Here is a 25,413-nt window from a genome sequence, read left to right on the forward strand (position 1 = left end):
TCTGTCCTCACTATTACTTTAGTTATACAACTTTCCTGATTATTTTTTTTCTTGTTGCTATCGACACCTTTTGCTGATTCTCATTCTTCTCACATTGACTTATAAGGATAATCCTTAGTCTCTGGTTAGCTTTCCTGGTGGGCTGGGCAAGAATAGACCACAACACAACAGAAAGGTGTTACATCATAATTCATATGGCAGCTGTTGATCTGAGAATTTTCAGGCCACATCGGCTCACATCATTTGTATTGTTTCTCTTTGCAGTCCAGTAGATGTGCTCCACCTTGACTTATCTGCCATGCGTTTCCTGCCACTTCTTTCATTGCGTTCTCTGCTTACCTAGCACTAGACTCATTTGCTCATGATTTGCTAACCTGGTGCAAGGGCCTTCTCCTTTGCAGCTCCTGCTATCAAGAATAGTATTCTAGTATTTTCTTAATGCTACATGCAGTGAGGTTGTATTGATACAATACTACTGCTGGCAGAGGTGCCTGGCATTTGTGTTGCCCATGGATATGTTGTGAACGTTTTCCACAGTCATTTTTAAAGTCCTGATACATCCCTTGCAAAACCTAAATGATTCCTGGCCAGTCTACCAGGTATTAATATAAATATGGCACCTGGGAAGTAGGGAGGAGGCAGACTTGCAAAGAAGTAATGGAAGTGTGACACCTGGCTCATCCTTTGAAAATATTTTATTTTTTCTAGCAATTCTTTCCCCATCCAAAATAAAGGAGCATCCCTTCCTAACCCCTTTTACATTATCGCCTAATGTTCCCAGAATTGGGTGGGACAGTTGAGAGAGGGAAAACATGTGCATGCATGTGTGAGTTTAATGTGAGTGAAAGATGCTGGACTTGATGACCTCTGAGACTAAAAATAAATGACAGCAATGAAGGTTTTTCCAGCATTGCACTCATCTTTCTCTCTCTGCCTGATCTCTGATTTAGGTGACCACATACAAGCTAGAAGGGAATTCAGTCTCCCTGGTCTATTCAATCCATGGCCTCTCCTACCAATTAAGTGTTAATGGCTATGATATATTTTTTGTCATGTGGGCACTTGTCCATTAGGAGTTAAACTTGTGGCTGGTATAAAATGAGTTAGGGATACCAAATACTTTAGAATGCTAACATATTTCCAGGAATTGTGGGCCTTGAAAGTACACTGGATGGGAGCTTGTAACTGTCCCAGGCAAAATGCATTGCTTCTTGTTGTGTGAAGTTTTAGTCCTTCCTTTTGCTTTTTCCTTGTCTCTGGTTGTCAGTGTCTATCTTGTCTCCTCTCTTCTCAGGTGTGCCAATGCTGTTTGTTATCCTCTGGGGAACTGTCAAGTACCTTTATGAAGATGAGGGGTTCGTTCAGTTCTGATTTCTAGCTGATATCTCCATTGTGTTGTGTGTGTAATGGGGCTTGGGGTGGGGTGTTTTTTTTTTTAATTTTTCTTTTTGGTTGTTTGGTTTTGGTGATGTACAGAAATGTCATGCAATTGCTTGTGTTCTGCCTAAAGATTTTGCATAGCATTTCTGAAAGGAACATAAACTCCTTCCTTAGGTTTTTGAGCATGTCAAAATGTATCCCTCCCTACACAGGTGGAAGGCATGCATCTTGATATCTGTTTTTCAGCAGCTAGTATCCATAGTAGAAGTCATTGTGCCTTATCAGACCATCTCTAGTACTCTGCCTCTGGCAGTAACTTCTACAATATGCTTCAGTGGAAGACAAAAACCTCCCGCAGTATCTTTTAATTGGGCCAACTGTATGCTTGGGATAGACTAAGACAAGCTTTCGGGTATCACAGTACCTGGGAAAGGGTACTGTGGCACACAAGATCTTGTCTAAGTCTATCCCAAACATGCAGTTGCCGCAATAAAAGAGATCACCCACAAAAATCGCTTCTTTTTGCATATTTTCTGAACTGTTACAGTTACCGCATCTGTTTAATGTAGACACTGGGGCCTTTTATAATCTACTTTACCTTTTTGTGGGTCCAGTTATTTGTAGATGGAAATGAAGGCATATTATATTTCTTATTGATGAAAACATGTCCATGAAGCTGATATTTACACTCATCCCACACGTTCTGATTTGTTCCTGCAGTTAGTTGTGGCTGTGAAAAAAGGTGGGATGAATGACCTTTTTAAAAAATTGGGATTTATATAAATTTTTAAAAAACTGAGCCACCCAGATCCACCTGTTAAAGACAGGGTAAATGTTTTCAGGTGATACTTGATTTGTAAGCAAAAGTGCCATTGGGTTAGCTGGGTGGCATCCCCTTTATAGACCTGATACTGTTGGTTGCCAAGTGTCTTCTGTGAGGGGGTGAGCACAATCGTCTCTCAGCAAATAATTCCTAATCACACGATGTTGGTATGTCATCAGTATAACAACTGCCAAACGGATGCAAAATCATATAGAGATCTATCCATTATATTTTTTGGACATTTTAATTGCTGTGCCACTTTAATCGGATTCTAATGATGTTTTCATTGCTCAGATTTGTATAAATTTAAAAGCAGTTAAAGCTGCTATGTGTCATTGGAAACCAATTAAATCATACGGAAATGTAGCAGAGTTAATGTAAAGAACCATTTTTCAGCTCCTGTCACTGTTAGGAGCTTTAAAAATTGAGCTTGCTTCCACTGCAGCTACTCAGAGAAATTAAAGTGCACTTCTAGCCATGCCTGTTATTCCAGGCTGAGGCCGCAAGGTTGCCCCCAAAAAATTGATTTTAAAGGCTACATGAAGTTGGTTCTAAGTCATGCATAGCAAGTAAGTGGCTTTTCCATTACCTAGTTGCCACTTAAGGTGCACTCAGAATACGTACTTCCCTTTGACCAGTGGCTAAATACAATAGAATGTGCCCAAATAGTAAGACAGGTAGGCTAAAGTAAGATACTTATTGTGAGTACAAAACTGAAATATAATTAAAACAGCAGAACCTTTTAAAATAGACCTGTGACTCCTGCAGGACAGAGAGATTGTGAGCTGCATGGTTCACTTTTCTGTGTGTTATTTAAATGTCTTTAGTGTTGTGACCTCTCTGCATGGCTTATGGTTGACTAGTCACCCTACAGTTAAGCTGAAACTAGCTTTCCCATCACAAGTCTTTCTTTGTTGACCTCCCACCCCACTCGCATTAAGTGAGCTGAAATTTAATTGCAGTGTTCTTTTGCCAGTATAATACTTTCATAGGATTTTTAAGATGACTTCGATCCAGTAATTTCTAACCAATGAGACTGGAGGGGGACTGGGAAAGGGAAATGGGTGTAAATACTTAGTTGTGGGATTTTTAAAGCTGTTTATGGCTTGTCTGGTCTCTAAACTGTGTGACCTGGAAACAAACACCATGTTTGTTTTCACCTGTTGGACTTAATGACAAGTGTTGCTTTTGACAAGAGGGTAATAAAGTTATTAACCACAGTTTATACAAATATAAGGAACATGGCATGTCTGCATAGCCCAGATGTGTACTTTAGAGCTTAGAATAAACTCTTGATTCTACTTGTCCATATCTTTGTCCTAAAAACTTCCTCTGAGACTGAAACCTCCACATACATGGACAGCTAGACACTTAACACTGACTCTGGGAAAGTGGCAGGCTGGTAATGTGAGCAAGATGCAGTTTCCTCCTATAGAACATTTAAGAACAGTTCGTGTAACACGAGAAGTTGACTTGGGACTTTTAGGATTAATGAAAGTAGTGCTGAATGGAATGGTTAGGGTAGCAGCCTTGCAGCACAAGGCTTGATCCCAACAAATTCCCACTCAGCCAGATGAGAGAGCCTGGATAATAGCATCCAACTGGGTTATGATCACTGCAAATTAGAACATGGCATTTGATGTTTCTAAGAACCAAGCAGCTGCATCTGTTTCCATGTTGGTGTGATATGCCTTTCTGGTACCTAGTTCTCAATAGTGTTTTCCATTTTCATTTCTGAGATGTATGATGGATCAGATCCCTTCTTTATCATGTACTAAAGGTTTTTCTTTTGTTTCACCTGGCTGCTGCTGCCACCAGTTGTTGGAGCAGAAATTACAACATGAATTACTGGCTGATCATCAGACTGCCCATTCTGATTGCTATTGCGGTAAGTGACTAAGAGCACATTACTGTTATAGAGAGGCAGACTAGTGTAGCTAGAGATACGCTTCTGCTAATAAAGCTACCATGGAGCAACTTTGCATGAGAATGAGAGACTGTGGCCATGGACAGACTTGCATTTGTAGTGCTTGCCTCAGTACTTTGTACCATTACAAAAATAAAGCACTGTGGGGGTGTGCAGACATGAACAGCTCCTGCTGTCCCCAGCTAAGACGGGGTGGGGAGAGCTCCAGAGCCATTTCTGCCCCACTTCATTTAGGCTGCATAGGGAGCTGGGCTCAGTAGCAGTAATGGCAGTGGCAGACCTGTTCTTCCTCCCTAAGCCTGCTCCAGGGCTGGTGGGGAATAACTGGGGGAGATCAATCAGTCAAGGAGGAGAAACCTACCGATTCCCATTGGCCCCGGCTGAGCCTGACTCCTCACACAGCCCAGCTGGAGTGAAGCAGGAGCAGCTCTGGAGCTCCCCATGGCCCTGGGTCAGCCACAGATGGGGGCTGCTGATGCTGAGTATGGAGGGCGAAGTGGGGGTGGAATTGTCTGATTCGTGGGCTTAAAAAAGGCCCTGGCTGCTGGTTCTGCACCATGATCTAAAAGGGGAGTACAACCATACTACTGCACCCCTTTGATTCCCTGCATCCCCCCTGCCATCCCTTGGTGTTGTCTCAGTGGCCTCTTTTTCCTCATCTTCCAGAGGAAGATACAGGAGTTCCTTGTGTCCTTCCTGCTGTGCTGTTCTCCAGGCAGCTGAGCCATCCAGTCTATATACACTTCTGGCTCCTCTGCCTCTTGTCTCCAGTACTCTCCTCAACTAGTACTGCCGGAGTCCATGTAGGAGGGCAGGAAGCCTATAATCCTGTTAATTACTTCTTTATGGGGATAGCTTACAGAGCAAGAGACAGCTGCAGGTAGGTTTCCAGCAAGCCAAGGAGGCAGGCAGTAAAATTCCAGACAACAGAGTACATACAGCAAAATGACAGGTTTTATAGCTTTTCTGAAAAATGGCATTTTTTTTATCCACAAAACAGTGGAATGTGCAGTTGAAATGAATACTGTGGTCCCCAGGTCTTAACTTGTGATTGTAGCTGGCCATCCAGTCTTGGGCAGGCAGGCATTGCTTTGGTTTACATTCAGCAACTTTGTCGAGGTTATTTATTTAAGGATAGAAAGCCAATTCTATTGCAAAGGGCTGAATTACATGGCAAATTCTGAGACTACAGAATGCATTCACAATGCATGTTCTTGCAAGAACCCTATCATTCACATATGCTTCCTGATGATAACAGCTGCTTCTTCTATTTTCCTCTAGGTGAATTTCCTGATCTTTATCAGAGTTATATGCATTATCATTTCCAAACTGCAAGCAAATTTGATGTGCAAAACTGACACAAAATGCCGGTAAGCTATGTGATGTACTAGCCTTTCTGGCCTTCTCAAGATGGGAGATGCAGGCAAAAGTATATTGACATAGTAGGACAAAGATGGCCATACCACATCAGTATGTTTACATCAAACAGTCAGTCCCAGAGGAATCTGACTGGTGAATGCAGAGCTTATGGGAAGCTAGCTTTGCCAAGCCCCTTGCTGGACTTGCTGTGGAGATAAACAGTAGCCATAATGCCTTCTGGTGTCACTTCTGAGGACCGGAAAATACTTATGAGGCAAATATTTTCAAGACATTTTACGAGAGAAAAGCACTAATCTTCTATGGAGTGCAGAGATACTGCTGAGCTCCTATCCGCTTGTTACCACATCTGCTCCTTGCAACCCATTTGTCCTCAATTTTCCAGGCATGTCTGTTTTATTAACACAGTATACTAGGCTGATTGCAGATGAGTTTAATTTTTACCTTGTGTTCTTCTTTGCACCTAACATAGGTTGCAGCTCATCCAGTCAGATCATTTGTTTGCTAATGGCTAGGCCCATATCCTTCATCTCTGCATTACTGTGGCAGGCAGAAGTGTAGTGTAGGATAGCTCAGATGTGGCTGAGTATGCAGGGGAAGGGAGAGGATGCCAAGAGCCAGGGTGAGGGAGATTCTTGCTAGCTCAGGTACTGGTACCAGTGTAGCTGCAATAACAGTGAGTCCAGCACACGCTAATTTACCTGGGTCTTATCGAAGTAGGCTAGTCCATGCTGTTTTGCATATACGGTGATCGATACCTGAGCTAGTTAGTGTAAAGGTGTCTCAGATATCTCTGCATTGTTCTCTAGCTACACTGTAGATATATTCTGTTTTGGCTGCTTTCTTGTTGTGCTGCAAAGTTGGCTTTAAGATTCCATCACCACACCTATTATCCACCACAATTAATATTTGCAGGCTAACAAGCTTACCCCATCTACCAATGATATTGTATCTCAGCATGAGAGCGTGGGTCCTCATGTTACCCTGTGTTCCAATGCCAACCGATTGTTCTGGTAGAATATTATGACATGTCTGTGCATGACTGCACATATTAAGTGAGGACTCCCTGGATGTGGATATGGTGGGAAGGTAGCTCCTGGGCTAAGTGAAACAGTTAAGATCTCACCATTTCTCATTCAGTTTTGTTCTCTCTGTTTTAATCATTCACTGTGGCACTTGCTCATTTTCTGTGTTACTGGCTTTTCTTTCCTCATGAAATTACAATTGCCTTAAAGAATATTTGGAACCCAGCGGGGTCTTTTTTCATGGACTGAAGGCATTAGCACAGCTTTATCCCATTTTCAGTTGCTGTTGGAAGCTTCTGAGTGATACTTGCAAATGTGGGACCATTTGGGCTGGGTTTTGAGGTTCACCTGCTTGTGGTGAAGTCTAGAGGTCCATTGTGTGTGTGTGTGTGTGTGGAAGTCCTTATATGGCCTTGTATGAGATGTGGGTTGGGTATCTGCTTCTCCATGTCTCACTTGCCTTAGGTTCCCACATCTCAGAATATTTATTACCTTCACATTCAGGACAGTTAATCATCAATTAATATCACTGGGGCTAATTCTAGGAGCTATTTCAGCTTTGTTGCCTCACAGTTAAAAGTTCAACTAGTTGTCAAGCTCTTTTCTCAAGGAATAAAACACAATACAGGGCCACATTATCTATTTCCATTACAACATCTGTTTTGCTAGCAATGGAGATACATGACTCCCAAAATTTGATACTGTGAATCCTTCTCTGAGTACTGTTTTGGTTTCATTCCAGCATGCACTGAAAAGCCTTGTAATAAGCAAAGTCTCACTCTAGGCACAGCACAGGACTCTTCTGACTCACCTCATCTTCTTCACCAAAGAAGATGTAAGCCTCTTGGATCACCCTATCTGTTCTGGGTGCCGTTAGCAGTTATGGGTGGGAGTCCTGAATAGGATCATCTTCACTCTGAGAATCTAGCTCTTATCATCTTCTCCAAAGAGAATTAGATTTGGAGCCAGGGCTGCTTTTTTCTCTCCCTTGCTCTCCACAGCAAGTTAGCAGTTCCTTCTCTTTTTTCCACTCTCTTCCTGAGCTCAGGCAGACTGGAAGAGAAAGGCATGGTTTGATCTAAGGGAATGGGAAGCATTGATGTTGTTTGAAAATCCACGTACTTTAACAGTGTTCTTTTCAGCTGAGCTATTTGGAATGGCATTGGCCCTTTCCCAGCTGGAGTTGAGCAGGACAGGCACTCCTCGTCCCTCTTACAGTTTGCTCTTTCTCCTCCTTGCCACCCCTCTCATTACTGGAGAGAGATCTTAGGGCAGCAAACCCCCTTTCCTTATGGAGAAGCTGGGGTGGTTGGGAAGCTTTCTGCCTGCTCACAAAAGGAATTTATCCCATGAGGTTAGTCCAGTGTCCCCATCCCAATCCTAGCAGTGTTTTCAAGACCACCTGTTTGAGCAGTTATGTGGGACTCCCTTCTGAAACAGCTCACACTGGTAATACACACATTAAGAGGGCCTGCAGCACAGAAAAACAGGGCCTTCCCCCCTCCCCACCTTTGCCCCCACAACTCCCAGAGGCATCTCTAGAACAGATTCAGTTCTTGCCATACAAGGACACAAGAGGCTGAAGTGAGTTTACCCAGGTGGCTGTGCAGCTAATCCCACTAGGGGATTTCCCTTTAAAAGCATCCCCTCACCTGTTCCATGGAGTTGCCAGCCTCGGTCAGTTGGGGAGCTTGCTTCTGTGCTTGCCTGCAGTGGCAGACTGATTTATGTAGCTGCTTCAATTCCTCACCTCTCTTTGCTTATATGGCAATTTGCACAGCACCACTCATGGTACCAGGATAGGTGGTGGCTATGTTCTTATCCATTACTCACTCAACTTTGACAGCCTGTATCTCTGTTGGAGGTTCTGCTTTTGTGTTCCTGGAAGAACAGCTTGCATCTCCCCTGCAATGACAGCTCTCCATGAGATGCCTCCAGCACACTGGCAGGTTCGCTGGTTCCAAGCAACATAGAAGCTCCCATCTTAAGGTTCAGTCATCTTCAGTTATGGTGCTGTGCTTCTCTATACCTTCCTCGTGTTGTCAGACAGTGACAAATTATTGTGTCCAGAGGCATGTTTCTCCTCCCCTGCATTTGTCCCTGCTTATTGCTGTCTCACTAGGCAGAGCTGTTTTACTTCTGATTTTTTCCCCCTTGCTAGCCATGTCCTTGGTCTCCAGAGTTTTCCTTTTAAACAAGAACTATCAAAGAGGAGAGCTCATTTCTTTTATATTAAGATTACTTCAGTCCTTCAACAAAACTTGGCAGCTTACTGTTCACATTATTTACAGTGACTTGAAGATGTAAGGCCTATGTAAATTCCAAAGATTAATAAATAATCTTTATTATTTTTTTTTTTTTTGGCAAAAGCATCTTGCTTGAACCAAAAATTCTTCATGAATGGCTTGTTCCTTAATCCTTACAAACCCCCAACCCCTGACAGAAGTAAGCGTTGATCATCATTCCTGCTTTACAGGAGTGAAATGAATGTTCAAGAAACCAACAGTTCAGGCACAAGAAGGTATGGTGACAGTGAGATCAACATAGGAAGTGTTGTAAGGAGGTCTTGAGGAAAGTTGAGAAAGGTACTTGGTTTTTGGGAGGTGGAGGTTATATGAAGAAATGCACAAAGTGCTGTAGCCCTTTTACTTGCTTGCAAATACATTTGTCCAAAGGGCAGGACACAGGTATTTGCCGGTATTTCTGCCATGAAGCCATGTGTATGCAAACAAGAATAGAGCATTTTAATTTCTGTATGTGTGTGTGCATACATACACCAGCAGCCTCTTACAGACTTTGTACAGCTGCTCCTTCAGAGTAAAACCCTGTTGCTCTGTGAAGTGGTTCAGGTGCCAGCCTAGTATACTATTCTTTTCCACATGCATATGTCCTGACTTGTCAGGACCATTTTTATTCCCCTCTGAAAAGGCACGTCAGTTTAAGCCGTCTTTGTCGGGAAAGCTGAGCCTTCCCTCCCAGAATGTAGTCCTTCAGAGCCAGGATGAGCACAGTTGTGCACAACCCAGGAACCTGCCAGGTGCCCAAATGCAGTGAAGTGAAACACCTCTTCTTCCCTCAAGCTCATTGGAAAGGGCCAGCCCCTTACTGTGCCAGTGAAACCCTTTGTAATCTGGTGGTGTCTACATACAACATACAGGAGCAGTTTCTTCCCTCCACCTTCCCAAGCACCCTCTTTGGTGACTATTTGGTCCCCACTAAACCTCACCTAATGCAAGTTCCCACAGGGACTGTTTCCAGAAAGCCTCTGAGGGCTCATCCATTACATTTGGCAGAAACCAGCAGCTATAGCCCTCAGAGTCTGTTCTTTATGACTTTCTCCTTGACATTAACCAACTGCCAAATGAAGACTAACTTAGGCCTCCAGAAAATAGCCATATATACTCTATGTCCCAGTAGACCTCCCTAACCCCCGTCACTCTATATATCCATGCTTTGCTTGGCTTTAATGTCTCTGAGGCAAGGATCTCAAAGTGTTTTGCAAACATTAACAAATTAATCCTTCCCCAAGTAGGAGGGAAATAGTATCCTCCCCAGCCTTGAGATGGGGAAACTGAAGCACAGAGTGGTGAAGTGACTTGTCCAAAATCACACTGGGCAAGAGAGTGGTAGTGGATGGGTCATTTTTGACTTGGAGGGATGTGGGCAGTGAGGTCCCCCAGAGCTCGGTCCTCAGGCCTGCACTGTTCAACATCTTCATCAGTGACCTGGACGAGGGGGTAAAAAGCACCCTGTTCAGATTTGCTGATGACACTAAGATGTGGGGGGATGTGGGCACACTAGAAGGAAGGAATAGGCTACAATTAGACCTAGACAGGTTACAGGGGTGGGTGGACAAGAACAGGATGGGTTTCAACACTGACAAGTGCAAGGTGCTGCACCTGGGGAGGAAGAACCAGCACCATACCTACAAGCTGGGGAACTCCCTTCTCGGCAGTGCAGAGGCAGAAAAGGATCTTGGAGTCAACACTGATGCCAAGATGAACATGGGCTGGCAGTGTGGGGATGCAGTCAGGAAGGCCAACCACACCTTGTCATGCATCCACAGATGCATCTCGAGCAGGTCCAGGGAGGTGATCCTCCCCCTCTATGCGGCACTGGTCAGGCCGCAGCTGGAGTAGTGCGTCCAGTTCTGGGCATCGCACTTTAGGAGGGATGTGGACAACATGGAGAGGGTCCAGCAGAGGCCACTTGCATGATCAGGGGGCAGCAGGGCAGGCCCTACGAGGACAGGCTATGGGACCTGAACCTGTTCAGCCTCCATAAGAGAAGGCTGAGGGGGGATCTAGTGGCCTGTTACAAACTAGTCAGAGGGGACCAGCAGGCACTGGGGGAGTCCCTGTTCCCCCGAGCAGTACCAGGAGTGACTAGAAATAACGGTCACAAGCTGGCAGAGGGTAGATTTAGGCTAGATATCAGGAGGCGCTACTTCATGGTCAGGGTGGCTAGGATGTGGAACCAACTTCCAAGCGAAGTGGTGCTGGCTCCTACCTTGGGGGTCTTTAAGACAAGGCTTGACAACCACCTTGCTGGAGTCATTTGACCCCAGTACTCTTTCCTGCCAGAGTAGGGGGTCGGACTCAATGATTTGCTCAGGTCCCTTCTGACCCTACTAACTATGAAACTATGAAACATAAGGAGTCATATATTGAATCAGAAATGGAATCATGGAGGCCAGGCTCCCAGGTCTCTGATTCTGTCACTGCTACTATGCTGCTTGCTATGACTTCCCTTTCTTTATAACTTCAGATTGGCCAAGTCTACACTGACCCTGATCCCACTGCTGGGGACCCACGAGGTCATCTTTGCATTTGTCACAGATGAGCATGCCAGAGGGATGCTGCGCTTTGTGAAGCTCTTTACTGAACTCTCCTTCGCCTCCTTTCAGGTAGCATCTGGGAAATGCATGTTGGAGACCAGTTCCAGGTTAACTACAGTTAATTAGTACTGAGCTTTCCTTATTCTACTCTGATCAATGTGAAACTAGGCAGAGGAACACAGTATCCAGAGGGGCAGGCAGGAAGACTATTATTAACTAGCAAAGTTATTGTTAGCTAGATCCCAGTGTGTCACCATGCTTTTCTTCAGTCTTCCCAGGCCCATGGCCATTTCTGTTTTCGAGCTAAGTATGTGCCTGCCCCAAGGGGTAATGTCTCTTTGGAAATCTGCCCCATTGACAGTATATCAGCACAACAGTAACTGCAGGTGTGGAGGGAGTTACAGAGGATGGATAGGAAAGGACATGGGTGATTCTTTAGTAATTGTTGTTGAGCAATTTTCTCACCCAGGCCTGTTTTTCCAGACTTTCCCCTGTTGAGGGAGAAAATCCCCACAGCTACTATCCCTACAGAGAATGCATTTAAAATGTCTGTATGAATTGTTGATGTATGTAATATTTATAGCCTAAGGTCAGAAAAGAGGTAGGTCTTAAGGCCCACATATGGAAAAGCCTTATGAAATTGATTGGCTTAGTTACAGGTTTTTTCTCAAGACCGTATATGGTTTTAGTTAGTGTTTAACCAAACTGCATTTGCTCCATTAAAGCTGTTTGAGGTAATGTATCATCCATTTTTTTTTCTCAGCAGAGGATTAAGCCTTCTACTTTTCTGATTTTATTTCTATAACTATGGAGCATTCATTTTCCTCTGGCATGATTAGGTCCTGTCCCAGCCCAGGTTGGATTAGCAAAACTCAGGGCACTCCTTAAGGATTGCTTTTCTGACTGCTGTTCTTTTGTTTTGTTGATTTCAGGGGCTGATGGTTGCTATTCTCTACTGTTTCATCAATAACGAGGTAAGAGAGATGCTGGGAATCGGTTCAGTTTGCTGCAGCACTATCCAGTTGTGAAAAAGCGCACTGAAAATAGGCTTGAACTGTTAACAGGCCCCATAGTGGGACAAGTTAAAGGGTCTCCTGTGGACTGCAGTCACCAACTAGTTGGGTAACTTCTCACTATGCAGGGATTCAGGCTGCACAGTGGAGGAGTGATGGTTGTGGGCAGGGTGCCCTGTGAGTCTCTCTACACCTGACCTTGTGGAACTTACTGGAACTTTTGCCAAGCAATCATTGCATTGGATTATAGTTGTTCTCATTAGTTTGCCTTAATTTGGGACTTCCTTTATTTTGCCAAATTTAGGACTAGAATTCCTTCGGTGTTACCCTAAACAGTTATTTTTAAGGTGTGGTCAGTGTTGAGATGGACAAGAAGAGACAAGAGTTCCACTCTTAAACTTTGTTTATTCAGAGATGATACAATGCATTAAAAAGCAATGAGTTAGTTGCCTTGCTAAGCATATGGCTTATCCTAAGGGTGTTAGGCTCTGAGGGACAGCGTGTCGCCTCAGCAGTCTCAAAGGTGTCCAAACACGCTCCTCACACCCTAGCCTTTAGTCTATACTTACATAATCTAATACACAAGCATGTTTTATAGTAATTATTTTACATCTATTAGCATAAACTCTACCTTACCTCAAGAGATGTTTTGTTACATCTCTTTCTATTTAACAAAAGGTTCTAGCCTTTAAAATAATGAAGTTTCAATTTGACCTAGTCGGGCTTGAAAGACTTGTTGATAAGCTCAGGTTTTGCTTCCTTGCAGTTGATACTCAGGAAATATGGTTGTTGTTCTTATGGCCCACCACAGAGGAGAGAGGTTGTCGTGTTACCTCCCTTTCTGATCCTACAGACCAGAACTTTAACCAGGACCTTGAGTTATGTGGTCACAAATGGCTTCTTGTGTGGCTTATATTGAAGGCCTGAATTATTACCAGGCAGAGGACTGTTATGCTTCTGTATTAAGGTAACCCCAGTGGTAATTTTTAAGCAACTATTCTTTTCCCAGTGCATTCAGAAGTTGTTCTGTGGGTGAAGCAAATGCTGCTTAGTGAGGAGTGCATTATTAACTCTAATGCATGTTGCCATATTAAATACTTCTGCTAAATCTGCTTCTAATTATAATATGGACAATTTTGATGATGACTATTCAGATGTGTCACCAAGGAAATGGCACAAAGACAGAAAAACAGTCTTTTGTTTGCTGGTTATGGTCAGGCTGGATTAAAACAGGAAATAAGCATGCTTTTTTAACCCAGCCCTTTAGGAGGCTGCTTGCTTCTGTAACTCACTGCTGAGATTTTGTTTCAGTCGATATATTTTCTGAAAATGTGTGAATTACAGTGTTCACGAAGGTCAAAGTTTGGCACCACCAAGGACAGTGGGAGAGAGATACTGAGCAAGCACCCTGACATATAGCACTCTTTCCATCCCCAATACAGGCAACCCCCACTTAGCACTCTTAATTGGTTCCTGAAAAAAACGAGTGTTAAGCGAAATGAGCGTTAAGTGAAACCAAAAGTATTTGATGACCCAAGATGGCGGCTGCAATTGTTTTTAATGACCCAAGATGGCAACTGCGAGCATTATAACAAAACTCGCTGAGTGCCAAGTGAAATCAGGTATCAATTTAAAATGAGCATTATAGCAAAATAGTGCTAAGCGAAGCAGCGTTAAGCAGGGGTTGCCTGTATGGCACAACTGATGTTCCTTAGCCTAGACTTGTAGCATCCCCTGGTGCTTCAGCCCTAGCTTTTCTTAAGCGGAACCTACTAGTTGTCTGACTGTCTATTTGCACATGGGCAGAGTGTGACTGCAATGTGGAAAGGGCTCTGCTAGGAACTCTAAGGTCATTAAACTTATTTTATTTGTGGCTTAAATTTGAAGGCAGGTATTACATAAGTAAAAAGTTCTTGCTTAAACCTCACTGGGCCTTCAAATCTTGTGGCTGCCTATAAGTTTATCATGGGAGCGCAGAAGGGAATTGGTGAGGCTCTACTCACCAAGGCGCCCCTGGAGGTCACCTTGGTGAGTAGGGGTCTTCAAGAGGAGGTTGGATGGGCATCTGGCTGGGGTCAGCTGAACCCAGCACTCTTTCCTGCCTAGGCAGGGAATCGGACTCGATGATCTATTGAGATCCTTTCCGACCCTAACATCTATGAATCTATCTCTTGCTAGTTAGTGCAAGCTGCTGTCTTTGGAAAGTAATTCCCCAGCTCTGACCCAGAATATGCTGGGCTTGGTAGGAATTTTCCTTATTTCAGCATCTAGGTAAATAATAGAGAGCTCCTAAGTCATGACTAAAACCATTAACCTGTATCTATTGAATATGTGAGTCTGAAGGCCTTAATTTGGAACATGTCTGAATAGATCAAGTCCCTTCTACTCTAATTCTGCCCTCGACTTAGCAAGCCATGTTTGGTTTTTAGACTAGTTCCAGATAAACCAGAAGACTGCTGCTTCTAAAGCATTATCTTTCCTTATTAATAACAGCATAGCATGGCCTTTAATGTACCTAGGTCCAGCAGACTCCCACCTCTTAACTATGCAGTTAGAAACAGAATTTGCTCCTTCTGCAGGGCAGATGAGCTTAATGCCAGGATGAGAGTGAGAATGAAGGTGGCAGAGATGTTAATGTTTCTACACAGAGCCTGCCTTTGGGAGACTGAAACACCTGAGCTCATAGTTCTTCTGAAGTCCTGGACCCATTCCAGTTCACACAAAGCTGTGCTGAGACGAGCATCAGTTCCTCATTGAAGTGGCTGTCACCTTCAGTGTTTTCAGAAAAGAGCTGGATTAATGTGGTAAACCCCTCCTCCCCTTCCTTCCTCCTCCTGCATGCTGAACAGCTCTTCACTGCAGAGCTTCCAGGCAGCAAGACTTTGCTAACTCCAGCTCCCAGTCCTTTTAAACCCATTTATAACTTCTGTTTCCCACAGTGACTCAATCTCTTCTGGTTCTTTCCCCTTACAGAGTAAGATGCTTCACACTCCACCCTTGACCCTTCTGACCCATGCCTTCTAAATTTATTCAATGTGCTGTTCACAGTTGCTGCCAGAAAATTAATCCCCTCCGGTTCCATCCTAGACCCTCTACAATTTGGATTCCACCTTTTCTTCTCCACTGAAACTACTTTGGCTAAGTATCTAACAATCCCTTTCTAGCCAAATCTCAGAACCAGTGCACCATTCCATCGATTGATAGATGTTAGGGTTGGAAGGGACCTCAATGGATCATTGAGTTCGACCCCCCACCTGTGGCAGGAAAAAGTGCTGGGGTCATGTGATCCCAGCCAGGTGCTTGTCCAGTCTCTTCTTGAAGACCCCCAAGGTAGGAGAGAGCATCACCTCCCTTGGAAGCCCGTTCCAAATTCTGGTGACTCAAACCGTGACGTTCTTTTTGATGTCCAACCTAAATCTACTTTCTCAGCTTGTGGCCCTTGTTCCTGGTTATTCCAACAGGTGCCCTGGTAAACAGAGCATCTCCTATTCCCTGGTGAATTTGTATACTGCCACAAGATCCCCTCTCAGCCTTCTCTTGCAGAGGCTGAAAAGGTCCAGGACCCTCAGCCTTTCCTCACAGGGCTTTCCCTGTAGGCCTCTAACCGTAAGAGCGGCCCTCCTCTAGACCCTCTCAAGGTTGTCCACATCTCTCTTGAATTACAGCACCCAGAATTGGATGCAGTACTCCCCTGCAGCCTGACCAGTGCCGCATAGAGGGGAAACATCACCTTCCTGGACCTGTTTGTGATGCACCTACTAATGCATGACAAATTGCAGTTAGCTCTGCTAATTACTTCATCACATTGATGACTCATATTCATCTTGGAGTTGACAAAGGCTTCGAGATCTCTTTCTACCTCTGTGCTGCTGAGAAAGTCATCCCCCAGCTTATAGGTGTAGTGGTGATCACACGTGCTGGTGATGATGGGATGATTCCCATCATCCTTGACCCACCTGTTGCCTTCAATACATCCAACCATGCTGTTCCTTAAATCTTGTCTTCCTTCCATCTCCATGGGTGAGTTCTCCCTGGGCACATCTACATGAGAGGCTTAGTGAGCAGAAGACTAATTTTACTGTGCATTAGCATGGCAGGCAAAGCCTTGCTACTGAGTAGGTTTAGTTTAATGCACATTAATGTCACTAAAAAAGCATTAATCTGCGCTGATGTGCATACGGCATGCTAATGAACATGTAGATGCGCCTCTGAGTTCTCCTCCTACCTGTCTTATTTTTCCTTTCAGAGGATCTTCCTCACTCCCTCCAGGTCTTTGTCAGCTTCTCCTGAGAAGCTCCATCCTCAATCCCCTTTTTTCTCTTTCTCCACCTTACCTCTGGGCAATATCATACATAAACACAAATTTAACTACTATTCCTATGCTGGCAACTCACTTTTTTTCTCTGCTCAGGACCTGCATCTTAAGATGTTGACTTGTGCCTCCAGGTGGCCTGTAATGTCAAGCTGTCACTCATTGTACTTGCTCCCATGCTGCCCCTCTGCCCTAACTCCCCTCATCTCCTTACCCGTGTTTGGGGGAAACTTTCCTAAAATATCTGCAAAGCCTATGTCATCTTTCAACATTATCCTTGATCTCCCCTTTTTATGACAACTCCATAATATTTGGCTGTTAGGCTGAAAACAGACATTGCCTTTGTGCCACCATAAAAATGTTTGTATCAGGACAAAGGCCAAGTAAGCTGACATCCTGCCCTTTGTGATGCAACAAATGCCCAAATCAGTGGCCTCAACAAAAGGGAGTATTAATTTGTGTCGCTATTTTTGGGCAGACATCTGTTTGCCCTATGGTGGGAGAGCTCTGAGCTGCCTGCACTCTGTCTGCTCCAGGCAGGCATTCCCAGGATTTCAGGGCCTTGGTCCTGCATACCCTGGGAATTCCTCTGCAAAGTTCATGCAGGAATCACTCAGCAAAGGATTCCCTAGACAAGTGTATTATACTACTGCACCCTGATTCAGGGCACACCTCTGCAAATTGTGGAACCCTGAGCTGGCACTCACAAGGCTTCAGGGGCCCCTGTTTGCAGAGGTGTACCCCTGAAATCCCCTGGCAGGGGCTTCCTTGGGTGCACATATCACACTCACATCTCAAATCAGTTCCCCAACTTGTAGTTGTTCCACAAGATCAGATGCCTGAGGCCCTGGGAGCAGGAGGGGCTCAACTGTACAAGACAGCAGGCGATGTCTGTGTTACCCAGTGAAACAGATCAGCTGTGTCAGGACCCATCCCAGGACAGCCAGTGCGACAACAAGAATGACGATTGAATTTATCCTTAGCATGCTCTCTATCATGCTGACCAGTGTCATCTTAGCATGTCTTTGTACTTCCTAGTCTGCCTGTGTCCATCTCTTCTCTTCTGTCTCTAATAAGATGTCTGGAGCTAGGAATAGTCTTTATTTTGTTTGTACAGTGTCTAACACAGAGAAGTTCCGATCCATGCTTAGGTCTCCTAGGTGCTATAATACTGCAAGTAATGAGTAAATAACAGTAAATGCTTTGGGGATTTTCTGTTACAATAAAGTTGTCTGTTGATGTTTATCTGCCCATCTACTCCAGTATCCTGTATAGGCCTAGATTCACTTCTGGAAATGTATAGTTGTGTGGCCTCTGTTTGTTCAGATCTGTCCAAGTGAGACCTAACTTTAGCTGTGTGCCATCCCAGTCAATTCCATAGCAGCAAGCTCTGCTGTGCTAATTACAGTTTGATTGTGGTTTCACTTTAGGTTTAAACACCAAAAGGCCACTGTAGCAGAGAAGCCCTCATGAAAATGTCAAGGTCTTTAAGAGAGGCAAGGATTTCATAGGGTGATATCTTATTGGACCAACTGCATAGTTAAGATAGCATTAGACAAGCTGCCAAATGTAAAATCTTCTTCATCAGGTCTTTAAGGGAACACACACACATACCTAACTAACCATCAAAGCTCCTTTAATGAGAATCCTAGTTGGATATATTGTAATTCTTCCAGGAAGATTGCTTAGAGCTGAATCTTCTTCACCTCTTCTCTCAGCTGCAGAGGGCCCTGCCAGACTGCAACATGAGGGGGGATCAGGATTTTGGACATAGTATCGTGTGGATCCTGCCTTGTGTTCCATGGTGTTGTGCAGTACATACTCACTCTACCTATCTTCAGAAAGAGGTTAAAGCAAGGGAAGTAAATGTCAGCCTGTAGATGAATTAGTTTGAGTCAGTGAACCCATGCCATTATTTTCTGTGGAGGAGGAATTGTTAGCCAGTGATGTAGAGGTTATAAAAATCCTTGAGGTGGCCATGAAGTAGCTCTGGTCTACAGTCTGAGGAGGTCTTTGGTATGCAGCCTAGCTTCTGGATATTGAGTATTTGCTGTCAATTTTTCAAAAGTGTCTGTCCTCCTTGCAGTTGTAGAAGCCACAAATCACCAGTGTGATTGTGATGCCAAAGAATCATTGGCATCTGGGTACCCTCAATGTTAGCTTTCTTTTTTCCAATTCACAAATAGTAGTCAGGAATGTTTCAGACTTTTGAACAATTGCAGGATTTGTTTTTAGGAATTGCCTAATATGGCACAATTAACCAATTAATTGCACAATAACTGTAATGGTAGAGGGGGCCTAAGTAACAGCAGATGAGAGTTGAAGATAATCTAAGAAGATTGTACATATAAGAGGGAGGATGGGGGAAGACACTCTTAACATGGCTTATTAGAGAGATATCCCCATTATTGCCTCAGAGCTAAAATTAGCTACCTATGGTTGATATCATTCCCACACCAAGAATAATGAGGACATTGCAGATAAGAATTGATATGCTAGGGTAGAAGTGCCCATCATAATGACCACATGGGGCCTCTTCTTCATTCTAGAAACTGGTTAAGAAAGCTTCCTCCCACCACTGTTGGATGCATGAGTGGAAATGGGTCTGGCAGGAAGCTGTTTGTAAAAAACATGCCTAGTAGCTGCCATACCCAAATAAGACCATTTTATTTGGTATCTTGTCTAACAGCAGCCAGCACTAGAAAAATCAAATGAAGATGCAAAACTCCCACAATAGACACCTGACTAACTTGCCTGTAGAGAAGCGTCTTTCTGACTTACATGCATATTATAATGAAATGACTAGTAGTGTTTTTGGCACCACTGTGCTTTACTCGCTGCTCACTTTTATGTCCTAGGCCCCGTGCTCCTAAAAGTGAATGGAGATTCTTATTAGACAGGAGCAGGGGAATGTGAATTATTTCCTGGTCATGCAGTAAAGTTTCAAATATGAAATTTCAAGCAGCTGCAGAGAGAGATATTTGAATTCAACATTTGTGGCTGACTGAGCACATTTTATACATTGAAAGTGTCAGTCCTAATAAAAGGGAAGTACCAGAATTATGATGGCTCCACCAGTGATTTTATTTTGGGATATAAAATGGTGTACATAATCCTTTCCATGCATCGTGGAAATGGAAACCAACCCTTTAAAGTTATTTTTGTGCATATAGTCTTTTCTGAGAAAGTTAACCAGTACATCTGGACACCTCTTATTGCTGTTCCTGTATGTACACTAAACTTCCACATTGTACTATGCCATATTTTGGTTCCATGTTTCAGTTTAATAATGTAAAGGTTTCCGGCATCTGCCTGGTATTTGTATGTGAGGACTGTTTCTAAGGTTTTAGGAACAGGTTAGATAAACAACTATGTAGGATGGTCTAGATATGGATGATCCTGCCTTAAGTAAGGCGTTGGACTCGCATGACCTCTTGATTTACTTTCCAGCCCTACTTTTTGTGATTTTATGTAATAGAAAAACTATGTATGAAAGTGCTAGGCAAAATGGTGTTATACAGATAATTTTCCATGCTTAACCATACTGCAAGAGACATAAGAATCCTTTTGGCTTTGTTGCTATGGTTTGAAAGGACTTTGCCAAGGTATTTTACAGAATCCTTAAGAATGATTTGTTTTTTCCTTTTACTTGCTGCTGCTTCCAGGACTACTGGAAGCTCCAAACGTAATTATTTTCTCAATTGAGTCTGTCCTTTATTGATGCAAGTCCTGATTATGTTGCTTGCTGATGATATCATTCTGGCAAAGCAGTTACTGTTTGTTTGCCTCATTGGGACAAATACACTAAAAATTCACAGGGCCAGATTCTTCCAAGGAATTTTGCAGTGGAATCACGGGAAGGATATATATATAGCCTTTGGTTTCTAAAATATTTTCAGTGACAATATGAAGTAGGAAAGTTGGTCACTTCGTCTGCATTAGAAAAGGTTTGACAATGGATGTGAGTAACAGGTGCAGCTGAATTCACGTTGAAATCATCTAATTACAAGTATAGACAGAACCAACCCACCCTCAAGACTGCACCTGAATGCTATTGGAGCAAAGTATCATACAAGACTAGCCTAGCTAGTGTCTGATGTTTAGAATACATGGGTTTATTTATAGAGGTAAGAGAAAATGCTGCCATTATTTAACTTACAAAATAATCTTATGATGCTCTAATAAAGTAATTAGGGAGACTATTTGAAGCAATAATAAAGCAGCCATAAAACCTTGCCAGTATCCTTCAGTAATGCTATGCATTGTTTTTTCTGCCCAAATATTGGAATCACTTCAAGACCTGATTAATACTTACTAATTGCCTTTGTTTCCTCCTTTGCTTGTGAAAGGTTCAGATGGAGTTTCGGAAGAGCTGGGAGCGCTGGAGACTGGAACACTTTTATGTCCAGAGAGACAGCAGTATGAAACCACTGAAGTGCCCAGGCAACAGCATCAGTAGTGGAGGCACGGTGGGCAGCAGTGTCTATACTGCGACTTGCCAAGCCACATTCAGTTAAGATTACTACAGGCAAAAATGCAAATGAATCAGATCAGCATGAAAGAAGTGTAAGACACACCTGAAAACTCTTAAATGTCCAGGCAAGCAGCTTTTTTATGCCTTCTGGAGCCAGCAACTTAAGCAAGCATGTGTTGCTTATTGCTGCAGGCGGCTGGACAAAGGTTTCTAGGGAAAGCAATCTGCTAATGTAATCAACACAGCAGAGGAAAAATTGATCATGCCTAAAGTAAGTTTAAAGAGTTTCTTCCTATTAACACACAAGGCCTCCAGGTGTCCAAAACTTTAGTGCTACATTGATCTGGTCACAAACCATAGGGTCAATGGCTCATTACTGTAGGTGGGTGAGCCGAATGATCTGCTGATTCAATTACAAAAATACAGAACATGACTATTGACAAAAAAACATGTTTAGGTTTCTACTAGGAAAGGATGAGATGCTCACCATTTTTAGGAAGAAGTACTTGTAAAGCATGAACATATTTCTCTCTGGTACGATCACTTGATTTAAATAATATTCTTATAGCAAAAGCATCCCAAATTTATGGTTGGAGATTGTGCAGCTACTTAATGGAGTAGAGGCATTGAAGGCCTACTTTGCTATAACTGGGATGGGTAATGGGCTGCCTCTCTAGCACATTTCTGAATTTGAGTCACTTGGAGGATCATAATCTGTATAGAGTAGGGACCTATTCTGTTAATGTGTCCTTTCTATTAACACTGATGGGGTTAGAACTGCATGCATAACCCTTAGCTTTTACATAGCACTTGGCATCTTCAAATAGGTGTACAAATATTAACTTATGGATAGAAGTAATGAGTTGTGCCTCCACGCAAGTGGCTGACAATGGATAACCTTTTTTGTGGAAGGTATGCTTTGCATCCTGTGGGTATACACATGCATCCATCATCTTGTGGCCACTGCACCTTACTAAACTTCATTTTGAAATCATGGGAGCCCCAGCAGTTTGTAGTGTATTTTCGTTTTTCTTGTCTCTAATCTTGCTCGTTTTCTCTGCCAGACAGAAACTAAGATTTACTGAGTATATTCAGCACAGAGGACAGCTCCCTGACCTCTTTTTCTGCTTGTGTTACTCACCGTAATGCTGTGAACTTTAGAATCTTAGCACTTAAAATTCTGCAAAATTAACTAGTAAAACTGTTTATGTAAATGCAAAAGCTTTTTTTCCTACAGTGGGTGAAGTCAGTTGAGAGGCCCCTTCAAGGTGCTAATTGTCCTTAATTCCTACTAAATTCCAGTGGTGTTGAAGATTTGAGAAAAACAGTAAGAGCTATATATGCAACAGCAACTCAAGACTGCAGGCCCAGTATTGCAACCCTATTTTTTAGGTACCCTGCCACATAGTTGAATTGACAAAAGCTAGGATGCTGTGTAGGGATTCATAGTTAGGTGCCTAATTCCAAGTGAGTGCCCATGGCTACACTACTCTTCTTGCAAAAACATGGAAGGAGAGATGTCAGCACCGCAACTTTACATAACTCACTTCAGATGTAGGAGACCTAGGTTCAAATTCGGCCTTGGCCAAAGTGCTCATGAACCTACTCATGCACTAACAACTGGACTAGAAGATATTTTGGGTGGGGCTTTCTGTCTGTCCTGTTGAAGTTGTTTCACATGTTCTCCTGGGCTATAAAATATCCCATGTCAGAATGCTTTCAAGATGGGTGGATAGGGAAATCACTTGGGAAGTGAAAGACACAAGTTCATGTTTTCTCATAGGGTGGGGGAGGGCATTCTACATTGACTGTATAATGGAGCTTGCACACCTAACTCAGTATCTCAAAGTTAGCTACTTCAGTGCAGCACTTTAACTTTTCTCTGAATCTAGCTCTTGACCTCAATGTGATCTTGTGACTGTGAGTTCCAGGGGCTACTTATTCACTGTATGGAAAACAAAAAATAGACTTTCAGCTTAAACGTGTTGCTTTTCAATCTCATTGAATGTGCCTTTCCTCCCCCATTGCAAGAAAAGTTAAGTTTAAATCTCTTCTATACACCTCTGCCCTCTGCACATCTCTGCCCTCTCTTTTTTGTCTCCTTTCAAAACAAAAGCAGGTTCCAGGCTCTCTTTCAAAGGGAATTTTCCATGCCTTAGTTTTTACCAGCCAAATCTGAATTCTTGAAGGCTAGCAAAGACTGAGGAACTTCAGAGAAACTTAATAAAAGTACTAACTAAAGCTGCAACATGTGCTTTTAGTGCTTGGGTGAGCAAGAAAGGATTCCTGGAGTAGAGTCAAAGCTAGGTGAATAGACAGCATGATTGTAGACAGACTTCACAACTGACAAATGCAAGATGTGTGTTGGAAGCATTTTTACTTGTGCATATTACTGGGTTCTAAATTAATGGTAACTTCTGAAGCAAGTATTATCGTGGTGCTACACTGCTTGGTTTTTTTGTTTGGTTTGGGTTTTTTAAGTTTGGGATCATCAGGAAATGGGATTGAAAAATTGTAATGATGTTATGTCACTGTTTAAGGTCATGGAGAGATGTTACATTTGCAGCCCTACAAGTGCCACTGCACTTGGAAGCACTACAAAGGTAGTACTACAGATGTGAAGACCCACAAGGCACTCCTGCTGAGCCCCCAGCCTGGAGAAAATGGATGAGAAGGCATGCAGTACTATACTGTCCATTCAGGGATGCTCAGCCCTGTGACTTTTCTCAGGCTTCCCCACCCATTGTAGAGGAAAAACTCAGTGAATGTGCAGTAGTCTGGTCCCCGCAGTACTGCAGCTCTGCTTTGTAAGGGGCACGACGGACCACAGGCTGTTGGTGGTCATGTGGCAGCCCCAGATCCAGTCTTGTAGCTCAGTGATTCTCAACCAGGGTACTTTGAGCTCCTTTAAATGTGCAAGCAAAGTGATACTCAATATTAGGATTCTTAGGTGTGCAAACATGATTCACAAAATTTCATAGACATTAGGGCTGGAAGGGACCTCGGAAGATCTTTGAGTCCAGCCCCCTGCCCCAGGGGCAGAAAGTCAACAGGGGTCACAGGATCCCAGCAAGATAGACGTCCGAATATCTCTTGAAGGCATTCAATGTAGGTGCTTGAACCACTTCTGGCGGCAGGCTATTCTAGACCTTGGGGGCTTGGACAGTAAAGAAGTTCTTCCTTATGTCCAGCCTGAAACAGTCTTGGAGGAGTTTGTGACCGTTCAACCTTGTCATCCCTTGGGGTGCTCTAGTTAACACTCTGGTGAAGATAAATCCAGAGACTTCGGATAGGACTTCACAGTGACAAAACCATTCTGACCTGTTGTGTGTTTCTGAGTTTTTTGCAACAGTTTTTTGCTGTGTTATTTTTCTGTAGTCAAAAATGAGTGAAAACTAAGAGCTGGCATTTTCCAAGGGGTGCATTGAGTCTAACAAGGTTTAGAACCACAGCTAGAGTGCTGCTGCCATTTTTGTAGTGCTTCAGGAGGCATGCGCATCTGTTCACCCAATTTTTGTCGTGCTACAAATACAACATCTGTCCGTAGCCCAACTCAGTAATATATCTGGTTAGGAATAGCATGTTTATCTCTGGTCAGTCCCTTTCAAATAAATGGCAGAGATCCAGACACAGGTAAGGATCTACCTAACTCACAGAGTGTGAAAGAGATTTTGCAGCCTTTTCATGGTAAGCCTGCCCCTCGCCACTGTTTGCCTGAGAAGACTGTCCATTGTGCGGTCCCACCCGTGCTGCTGATTGGCAGAGAGGGGGCGGGACCCTGCAATAGGCAGCCCTCTCCCCATCAGAGGGTCGGGGGGTGTTATCTTGGCTGTTCCCTTTAGTGCCAGGTCCACTGAAGGGAATATCTGGCTTGATATACCCAGTACTTCCACAATAAAACACAAGCAAAACTTTTAAAATCTTCTTCTGGGGGAAAATATATATTGACACCCCACCAAAGTTTTCAAAGTTCTTGCTCCTTCTTCAGCTTCTCTTTAGAGGGAAAATGTATTAACCTTTAGTAGATTAACTTGTTTTGTGAGAACCTACTGGTGAAACAGTTACAATGAAAAAAATCCTGAAGCCAGTTGGTTAGCTGGTATATCAGAAAAATATTTATGCTAATTTAGTATGTCACTTGAAACCCACGTTTTTCAGACAGGTTGTAAATTGGTTTTCACACCATGCTTGACCTGCATTTCCAAGAAAACCCTTTGGTACTGTCTTCTTGCTGCCTATGCTTCA

At 43.3% G+C, this 25,413-nt stretch overlaps 1 protein-coding gene across 1 annotated transcript in view; it reads left to right on the forward strand.

Moving 5' to 3' along the window:
• The window catches only part of GLP1R (glucagon like peptide 1 receptor), a gene marked incomplete at its 5' end in the record, with an annotated part of 81,607 nt that extends 60,016 nt beyond the window's left edge, over positions 1-21,591 (forward strand). Inside the window, 6 exons of the mRNA XM_090031518.1 lie at positions 1,295-1,355; positions 4,022-4,091; positions 5,412-5,500; positions 11,300-11,438; positions 12,302-12,343; positions 21,044-21,591. Of these exons, the coding sequence (XP_089887644.1) occupies positions 1,295-1,355; positions 4,022-4,091; positions 5,412-5,500; positions 11,300-11,438; positions 12,302-12,343; positions 21,044-21,211 (569 nt within the window). The remainder of the gene's footprint in view (positions 1-1,294; positions 1,356-4,021; positions 4,092-5,411; positions 5,501-11,299; positions 11,439-12,301; positions 12,344-21,043) is intronic.
• Positions 21,592-25,413: the final 3,822 nt, after the last annotated feature.

Source organism: Crocodylus siamensis, chromosome 1 (genome assembly GCF_052110815.1).
Source record: "Crocodylus siamensis isolate JL-2025a chromosome 1, ASM5211081v1, whole genome shotgun sequence".
Classification (NCBI taxonomy): domain Eukaryota; kingdom Metazoa; phylum Chordata; order Crocodylia; family Crocodylidae; genus Crocodylus; species Crocodylus siamensis.